The sequence below is a fragment of the Labeo rohita genome, unplaced genomic scaffold (genome assembly GCF_022985175.1).
Source record: "Labeo rohita strain BAU-BD-2019 unplaced genomic scaffold, IGBB_LRoh.1.0 scaffold_375, whole genome shotgun sequence".
In the NCBI taxonomy this organism is placed as follows: domain Eukaryota; kingdom Metazoa; phylum Chordata; class Actinopteri; order Cypriniformes; family Cyprinidae; genus Labeo; species Labeo rohita.
Window position 1 is genome coordinate 12,178 of NW_026129293.1, and position 10,333 is coordinate 22,510.

The following is a 10,333-nucleotide window of genomic DNA, read 5'->3' on the forward strand; positions in this document are numbered from 1 at the left end:
TTAATTATCTCATTAACTTTAACTCTTTGAGGACTTGGGATTTGACTCGAGACTTGCTTGTGACTCGAAAGGAACGACTTGGTCCCATCTCTGACCTCCTGTCTGAAAAACTAATTTGCTAATTAGCAAATCCAGGTGATTGGAACAAAATACTGGGGAGGACTTTTACTCATGGCACCTGGATTTGACACCTCTGGTGTTAAAATTAACACTGGGGATTTTGCTGTGTAAGTTAACTAACATTTGTAAACATTTATTTTATTTTGTACTTTGTTTTATTATTATTATTATTATTATAAACTACAACAAAACATACAATTATAACAAGACTTTCAAAAAAACAAAATAATAATAATAAAAACATTTGTAAACATTAGTTGCCGAAATGAAGATCTGTTGCGTAAGATCACGTGAGGTGATCCCTCCGTCTTGATAATCTTAATAATATCTTGTAGTGTGTGATGCACCACAATTTTCAAATCTTGTAGTGTGTGCATGTTTAAGATGTGAGGGAAGACAATCTGCGAAGATTCTCCTTATGTGTGCGCTGCAACCAGATTTCATAATCGGTTAGGATTTTAAAAATCCTGTGGTGTGAAGCCAGCCTTAGGATTTCAAACATGCTGTAGTGTGAAGCCGGCTCAACAGATCTGTCTAGATCTCAGCATCTTCACTTATTACCAACCAGAAAGACTTTATTACTTTCATACAAAACTTCTTATTGAGAATTAACAGAGGTTTAGATGTTGATGTTTTACAGAAAATCGAAAATTTGAGCCACCATGATAATTTAATCATCATATAGTAGCCTGGGGGTTTATTTACATTATTTAACATAATGTAAATTAACCCTGGTAGAGGTTGCCAGATACCGATCCAAATAAAGAGGAGGATTTCAATACAAAATCGTGCGTTTAATACAAATAGCAAATATAAAATCGAAAACAATCAATTGGGGGGGAAGAATTAAAAGAAGGACAAGAAAGGGAAAAATAAACACTGAACCAGGGAGCAGGACTTGAGCAGAGCTAAATCAAAGAATAAAACAAAAACCCCACTCCCAATAACTCCACAATAATCCCCACCCCCCCGCTCCCCAACACTCTCAAAAAGGATGTTAATTATTAACACATTTTTTGTTATTGCCATTTTAACACATGAAAGAGAGAGAAACAACACAATGAGCAGAACTCCCCCTAGTGGTTTGGCTATGCTATAATATAACATGTAAGGATCATAGTCTATTATACTGACATTTAAAGAATAATCTATTGCAAATTTCAAACATACATTAGTATAGGTTTATAAGTTAACGATTCTTCATGATTTTCATCTTAAATCATACGCTAAAGGTTTAGATTTCCTGGAATCACATTCTGCAAAGCTCCTGTTCTCTTAAGGGAAACAGTAGGTAACCACTGAAAGTATTGTGATTATTGCCATTATCATATAACCTGCTGCCAGACCAAAGTCTCACATAGACGACATCTCCAACCTCCAGGATCAACACAAAACCATTTGAGGAGTTTAATTCGCGTTGATCCTGGCGAGCATATGCCATAACCACCTTCCCTTCATTCTTCATAATGGAAACATATGCTGCATTTGAAGGATTACCATGACCAAAGACAGAGACTGTGAACCTGTACGCTCCTCTCAGTGGTGCTGTGAAAACACCTAAATCAAATATCAAGAGAGAAAGCAGAGAATCAGCCGTTTGTTTAATTGTCTAATTAATCAAGCACAGTGTAAAAGTTGTGAATCACAGCAGATCACTGAATTCTTATATTCACATTACACAAATACAGAGAGATTAGAACAGAGCAGAATTAAGGGGTGGAATTGTAGCATAATTCCAATGAAATAGATTAAGAGTAAAATGTAATATGTAAATGTTACATATGTAAATGTAAATAAATGTAAAGAGATGAACAAAAATTAAACGTATTGACAAATAAATAGAATGAGACCCACAAATAAATCTGTTTCACAAACATGAGTTAAATTCACAAAAAAAAAAATTTAAAAATGAGATTTGCAAATAAAAAGCATATTCACAAATATCTTTTTATATCATCAACACAAATTCATTTGTGAATCGCATCCTGTGCACTTGAAAATCTCTGCACGCATTTGTGGATTTTAAAACATTTCTAGCCTCAAGATGGTCACGATCCACAAATGCGTGGACTCCACCCACCGTCTGCTCAAGCCAATCAGATAACAGCTTCACTCTTCAGACCAATCATAGCACGTTCTCACTATAACCAACCACGTTTTGTTTTACAATTAGGGCGGGAGCAAATTCGTTTTAAGGGCACTGTAAGGGCACTGCATTCTATGGACACTGTTCAAATAGAGCTGCAGTGCTGTTTTTGTGCTTACAAATTTACACCGTTGCTTTGATTTAACACTAGAAACGCCACGTGGTAAAATTTATGCTGCCATTTTTAGGTATAGAGTGACCTGTGGAGGATTAAGTGTTAAACAGTTTGACTGAAAAACTGCGAAACGCTGTTGGCTCTTGTGTAACATGAGGTTGAATCCAGTTATTTATCAGTCAGTTAATTATGGATGGTTTTCTTTCCATCTTGAATAATGTGATGCTAGAATGATTTATAGTGTTGTTTCTCTTGCATTTTTAAAGGCACATAGAATATAATACTGTGGCTTGGCTTACCACACATTCTAATGAAATCCAATTTTAAACATCTTTTACTGTACTAATATGGCCCTTTTATTTCCTATTTGAACCTATGCAGATGAATGAAGTTATTTCAGGACAAGACCGCCCTGACTGTAGAGTCAAACGTGATTGGTCAGCAAAGGGAGGCTGTTGGCTTGAGTGGTGGAATCCAAGCATCTGTGGATTTTCAGCTTCTTGATGCTAGAAATGTTTCAAAATGCATGCAGTGATCCACAAATGCACAGGACACGATTCACGAATGAATGCCAGGCAAAGTTGTCCATTTGAGAAGGTATTTGTGAATGTTTTCTCAATTTATTTTTTGTGTAAATTGAATTCATGTTTGTGAAACTCTAAGATTTATTTGTGGATCATAATCTATTTATTTGGAATTATGCTACGATTCTACCCCCATACAGAATGATTCTCATTACTATCAGTTTTATGGCTCCATTTCATTGCTAATTACCTGTAATTGGGTTGTAGGCGTTTCCTATGTTTGTGAAGACGTTCCTGTAGATTAATGTGATTTCAGTGGTAAAAGGACCAACATATCCACTGTTAGACTGCATCAGTGAAGCTGAAAACGCTATCTCTCTGTCTGTTATTGAAAAACAAAAGCAATATTGTGATATATTACTGTTTTACACTGAGAATGTATACACTGAATTTAAAGTCATTCAAACACATTGTTTCACCTCTGTTTTCCTTTCTCAACTCCTCCACTTGACTCTGAGTAAGATTTGAAATTTCTGTGAAGAAAAAAAGATGGTGGTAAATGATGTTTATATTGAAATAGATAACAACTTTACAATAACTGCCAGATTGCATCAGTGCAGCCGAAAAACAAAAAGTTTTTAAAAAACATTAAAAAGAAAAGCAATATTGTGATATATTACTGTATTAGACTAAGAATGTAAAAAAATCTGTTTAACATTATTCAAATGCAATTTTACCTCTATTTTCCTTTCCTAACTCTTCCGCTTGACAGAGTCAAATTTGAAATATTTATGAAAAAACATAGGTTGTATTAAATGCCATTTACAGTTTGTTGTAATTGATAACACTGTTCACATTCAGTTTTACACTAACTATATAGTGTATTGCAGTGGTGTTTTGAGGATCACTGATAAAAGAATGAATGTTTTGGTGACGTACCATCACTTTTCTTGTTCAGCTCTTCCAGGAAGAAGGTTTGTTGTTCCCTCAGTTGCGTCTCTAAGGCTCTGATGTTGGCTTTCTGCTCTGTAACGGTGGCGGTCAGTTCTCTCAGTGCTGCGTGGATGTCAGAGAAGCACAAATGGCAGTATTGTTGGCTGTCAGTTGAAGCTTCATCTCTCAGAGTGTCTCTTCTGTCCCCAGAGCTGTTGACTGATCTCATTATTGTCGAGTCCTCCATCTACCTTCTGCTGTACAGCGAACACAAAGGTTTCCAAAAGCAGCAGTGTACATAACAAACCCTTCATTCTTCACTGATGTTCGTGTCCAGCTCTTGCTCTGTCATCTCCACAGCTCTTCATGCTCTTTTTATAGTGTCCTGATTTACTGTCCTTTGTACTTGATTTATTTTGCTTTAGATAAGAAGCAGTTAAAGTTAATTGTTAATCATAATTAAAGGGGATGTTCCGGGTTCAGTAATTGTTTGACTCTATTCACAATGTTTTTGGTAGTGTGTCCCATATGGCAAAAAATATATTTTTTGTGGCCAATATATATTTGAAATACATGCTAAATATATGCTGCAAACAGTGAAGCTCAATTAAATATATTTTTGTAAATATATTTCGCATCAACCATCGTATACTAAAATATATTTATAAATGTATTTCTGTGGCAAGAAAATGCTTTTTTTTTTCACTGAAATATACAGAGATCAAAATATATTTTTAAAATACTTTTTTATTTTGTTTCATTTTTTTTATATATATATTTATGTGTGGCCACAAATATATTGGTAAAAATATATTCACGTAAGTATATTTTAGCAAACATGTAAATGTAGAAATATATTTTCAAAAATATACAAAAATATAGCAGTAGAAAATATATTTATGTAAATATATTTTCACAGCAAAAAGCCCAGAGTTAAATTAACTCTCCTGGGAATTTATTTGAGTCCACACTCCAGAGTGTTAAAAGTAACACTCAATAGTGTCAAATTAACACTGAAACAGAGTTAAAGTTAATGAGATAATTAGTGATTAATTAAGTGCTGATTGACTATTATTGAAGACACCTGATGTTAACAAGCAGAATCACCAAAGGAGAAAATCAGTTTTTTTATGTCACTGTTATAGTGGTCAGTGTTTGTATTAGTTGGGCTCTTGACCCTTACATTTTTAACATTAGATTTTGTTTGTTTGCTGTTATTAAGTTGTAACAGACAGAAAGGCCAAGAGCACAAGTCACCATGTGGTGATGATTATGTTTTAATATAATCATTATTTGAGCTGAATCATTAAACTCATTTAAAATCTAAAATTTTATTCATGCTGCAATGCATGATGGGAGTCATGGATGAGTTTTGATTGGCTACAACATGCTTTTTTGATCGTCACCGTTGCTGTGATTCTCACGCTGATTCTTCATGTCGGTGTGTCTTAATTAAATATGCTTCACAAAGTTTTCGATTAAAATAAGTTTTAAAAACATCTATCTGATTATAGATATTATATTGTTCACAGGCCGATGCAATCAGTAAAGAAAACCTAAGTCAGCTTTACAGGTCACTACATAATCAAAGCCACATAATCACATATTCTCTGGTTTTGTCTGGCTGTTATAACTCAGTTACAACAGCCAATCAAAATCTAATGTTAAAAAAAAATTTAAGTGTCAAGAGCCCAACTAATGCAAACACTGACCACTATAATGGTTGCTTTAAAATTGTGATTCTCTCCATTGGTGATTCTGCTTATTAACATCAGGTGTCTTCAATCATGGTCAATCATTACTTAATTAATAAGTAATTAACTCATTAACTTTAACTCTGCTTCAGTGTTCATTTTAATACTCTTGAGTGTGGAGTCAAACTCTCAGGAAAGTTAACACTGGGCGTTTTTGCTGTTTTGCCAGTTAATTTGGAGGTCCCACCCCGTTTTGGAGTTTCCGTCCTCATTTGGAGAACTGCCTGCCCTCAACCTGTTCAACATTCTGAATTCACAATGTTACTCACACTCTGAGTATCACACTATGAGAATGGTGTGATGTCACTGTGAACATCGCATGATCTCACATGTACAACGCATATCACAGGATTTATATATAAGGTTTATTCAGTACTATTCAGCAGATTTATGACAGCTTTAATGTTTCCTTGTTTTTCCTTGCCTCAATGTTTTTTGGACCTTGGACCTTTTGCCTGGTTTTTACAATTCACTGTAATGAATTGCTGTTAAAATTACAGCAATATTTTACAGCAGTGGGCTGTATTTCTTATAATACAGCATATTGCTGTAAACCGCAAAGCACTCTGGGGTCACGTGGTGGTTTGCCTTAAACCTACAGCATAATGCTGTAAATTTCAAATCTGCAGAGGCGGGATTTTCTTCAACGGTCGATATTCAGGAGCAGCAAGAAGAAGGATTCATAACTGTGGTAAGTGATGTATTTCAGGTTTTTTTTATGTTTGGTAACTGCAGTAGTATATTAAAGTGTATACATTCACGGTAACCACCAATTAATGGATAGTCCGTCCGCGGGGCGCGAGAGAGACTTCTACCGGGTTTAAGGAGCGCGGTCGCGGGAGGATTTCACACGTTCCTTGGCCTTATAGCAGCTATAGGCGGAAAGTCTCTGGGTTCCTACGGTAATAATTACACGCTTCACTGACAACAGTTGATTCACGGGAATGCTGTGTTGTTCAACACACTTTCTCTTTATTATTTTACAATGTAAATTGAATTTGCACAAGTAGTCATCTGTTAACAGGGGCGCGAAATGAAACATGTGACGTTATGAAAGGCTCGCAACTCACGGTCATAACGATCAGTTACGTGACATCAGTGTATGTCACGTAAACTCTGAACGGTGCTGTTAAAGCGGTTAACGTAAGCAGCGAGACTTTAATAACTTGCTAATTCTCTTATTGTTTGATTGTAATGCTTTTTGCTAACTTTGGTTTAAAGAATGAGTTAATCCAGCCCATGTTTTTGTTTGGCCTGTTCGCAGCATATATTCACTCCGGAGTAACCGTACCAGGAGGAGACAGACAAAGGTTTGGAGTTCATTCAAAGGTAATGGTTGCATTCTAAACATTTGAATACCTGAATTTTACATGTATTTTTTTGTTATAATTTTGTTTTTTGTTAATTTTGTTATAAGAACCTTCTCCAAACATACAACTGACTTCCAGCCACAGCCTTAGACGAAATCAACTGAAATAAAAGAAGACATTAAATCTCTCATGATCTCAGCAGAGAATGATTAAACAACTCCACAAACACCATCACCAGCTTCAAACATTACTAACCACACTTTATTTTTGTCAGACATCTACAAAAGCGCTTATTGAGAATCAACAGATTTAGATGTTTTATTGTTTTGTTTGATGTTACCATCAATGTGATTAGTGTTTGCTTTAGTTGGGCTCTTGACCCTTGACTTTATAACATCAGATTTTTTTCTGTAGCTGTGTTTGTAAAGCACATTTGTTGTGGCAAGGAATACTAAAAAGAGACTGCAACCAAATGATATTTGTTTGTTGTTGTTGATGGTAACAACACAATCATTTTTAGTGTTATTAATATAAAATTTCTAATTGCAATAGCTTTTTGTTTATACAGTATAGGGTAGTAATATATGAAGGATTTTAAAAGCATGATAAGTCATTTTGAACTGTTGTGATGTGTAAAAAAAACAAACATCAAGAATCATTGGATGAATGTCAACAATGGTGACAAAAACTTCCTGCTGCAATGAGTGCACTTTGACCTCACATTAAGGGCGCCGTGAGGTTACACTTTTAGCTCACTGTTTCCTCACATTGTGATCACATCACGAGTATCCTGGGAGCTCATGGTGACATCAGTGTGAGATCATAAAATACTCCGTTTCTTTATCAACAAGATAGTGGTAACGGAAATTATTGGTCTTGAGTGTAGGTAATTTGCAAAACCTGTGAAGTGCATACCTGCAGTAAACCACAATTACTACTTAACCAAATGCAGACAGATACTGTCAAACTGATTTCTTTCTTTTGTAGGCTGGAGGAGATTGAAAAGGCAGAAATAAAAGAACATTACACATTAAACTACAGAAAAAACTACTAAACTTGTCCTCTCTGGCCACTGAACCCAGTGATCTTACAGAGAACTCTTTAGGTAAACATGAATTTTAAGACTGAACTAAAACTTATCTTTTTTTAGGGTTTTTCTTTTCCTTAAACAAAAAAATAAAATAAAAAATCATTTCCCAGATAGCAACATATTGTCAGCCCAGATCCAGCCCACATCTGGCACGTGTAATGATGATCTGGCTCACATGCAGCGTGGAATGATGGCACTTGAATGGACCGCTCATGTTTGCCAGATCTGGGCCACAAACAAGCCATAGCAATGCCACATGTCAGCCAAGAGCAAAGAAATAAACCACACTGGACCTTACCTGAGCCACAAAATATTCATATATTATTTATAGAGTCCTCTTAGCTTGTCTAAGCTTGACAAGCAAAATCAACTGAAGATAAAAGACTAAAGATTTAATCTCTGAAGATCTCAGCAGAGGAGGATTAAACAACTCCACAAACAGCTTCACCAGCTTCATGCATTACTAACCAGATCGACTTTATTTCTGTTAGAGGTCTACAGAGGTTCTTATTGAGAATTATTGGGGTTTAAATCTAATGTTTGTTTCACTTGAACTCACCATAATGGCGATTAGTAAGTAAAGAAAGACAAAGTGGTATTTGCTGTTGATTTTTTAGTAATTTTAATTATTTAACCTGATTTGTATTTTCAACACAATATGTGTTAACTATCATCCAATCACATTGGTGCCTATGTAACTCCACAAGCTGCTAATCAAATTTGTACCTCTTTTTTATCTGAGGATGATGTGGATGCATTTATGTCAGATATATGGACTTCCCCACTAGAAATGTAATGTTCCCAGAGCATTTTCAGAACATCCCCTCTGGTGTCAATGACGTACCTAGAACGTTTCTTGAGATGGTCATGATGTGGAGATCTTTATGTGGTTACAGTGTATTCGGTCCCACAATACAGAGTGTTAAAGGAACACTGAAGCAGAGTTAAACTTAATGAGAATGTTAACCAGCAAAAACAATGCTTTTAACAATATTGACATATCAAATGTAGCCCCAAATCTCAGCCTCTGTTCAGATCAGTGAATCAGAACACAACAAATAAATCACTATTCATGACCAGCCAAAACCAGTCATGTCTTCTTCTTCTGTTTTTTTTTTTTGCCATAATAAATGTGCTTTGTAGACAGACTTACAGCAGTCAGGAAAGAGAAACGGGAAAAAAGAAAAAAAAAAAAAAAGAAACTAATTTTACAAAGTGAGGGGTCAAAAGCCCAACTAAAGCAAACATTGATCACCTTAATGGTAAGTTCAAACTAAACAAATTCAGCATCTATTATATTTTTTGTGGCCAAAATATATTTGAAAAATATGCTAAATATATGTTTCAAACAGTGAAGCTCAATGAAATATATTTTTGAAATAGTAAATATATTTCGCATCAACCATCGTATACTAAAATATATTTCTAAATGCATTTTTTGGACTGAAATATATTTTTTAAATATAATTTGAAACATATTTTAGCAAATATATTTCTTGACCATCTTTGTATATATATTATTTTTACAATATATTTTGAATGTATAAATATATTTTCAACAATACATAATTTAAATATGTTAATATACTTTCAAAATAAAGTCATTTCCCCAGTCATTATAAATTGTATGCAAAACTGTAAAATTACAAAAATTCTGTATCATTTTTATACAGATAAATGCAGTATTATTCATAGAGTATATCCCTTTTTTTCTTTAATTTAATAGAAATGTATGTAAAATTACTAAAATAAAGGTGATAAAAATTATAGGAGATCACCACCAGATGGTGCAAATGTCACCATTTCTCACACTATCAAAACAATAATGACACAATAAAGATCACAGAAGACTGGCAGCAACAACTGTCTAACAAAAACTGTAAAATTCAAGTAAAATATCCTAACTTAAAGTACCTTTACTATAAAAATAAATAAACTCAAATGTTGTACCAATATGAGGTTCAGACTTTAAGTGAGTGTAAAGAAAATATAGTGAGCTGTGAGTTCTAGATGCACAGAGACACCAAGAATCAGCACATGAACCTCAACAGTGCTGACAATCAACAAAAAGTTTTTTTTTTTTTTTGTGAATCTCTAGGTTGTTTTGTGATGTTCAGAGTTGATCTGTTTATCTGAATATTTTGTCACCATTGCTGAGATTCATACACTGATTCTTGATGTCTGTGTGTGCCTCAAATATCTTACCAGAATACTTTTAACATGTCTTTATAAAATCTTTCAAAACATCACAGCTGTGTAAAATTAATAACAAATATTAAATAATCGGAAACCAAACTATGAAACAACCACTACATGATGACATCTTCTTCCTTTGAGTTAC

General features: G+C 34.3%; 1 protein-coding gene across 1 annotated transcript; it reads right to left on the minus strand.

Annotated features, from left to right (window-relative positions):
- Positions 1–383: 383 nt before the first annotated feature.
- LOC127160527 (complement C1q-like protein 4) lies at positions 384–4,235 on the minus strand. The gene is made up of 4 exons (XM_051103162.1): positions 3,845–4,235; positions 3,385–3,438; positions 3,156–3,287; positions 384–1,677 (listed from the first exon to the last, which is right to left on the minus strand). The coding sequence occupies exons 1-4, from the start codon at positions 4,083–4,085 to the stop codon at positions 1,370–1,372; spliced, it is 735 nt and encodes a 244-aa protein (XP_050959119.1). The 5' UTR covers positions 4,086–4,235; the 3' UTR covers positions 384–1,369.
- Between the last annotated feature and the right edge of the window lie 6,098 nt (positions 4,236–10,333).

What these genes read in the sequence shown, in the direction of transcription:
- LOC127160527 (XM_051103162.1), bottom strand. Translation starts at nt 4,085, where the DNA reads ATGGAGGACTCGACAATAATGAGATCAGTCAACAGCTCTGGGGACAGA. An exon ending in GCTGAACAAGAAAAGTGATG is followed by an intron (nt 3,439 to 3,844) that starts GTACGTCACCAA and finishes TTTTCTTCACAG; the next exon opens with AAATTTCAAATCTTACTCAG. An exon ending in GTTGAGAAAGGAAAACAGAG is followed by an intron (nt 3,288 to 3,384) that starts GTGAAACAATGT and finishes TTTCAATAACAG; the next exon opens with ACAGAGAGATAGCGTTTTCA.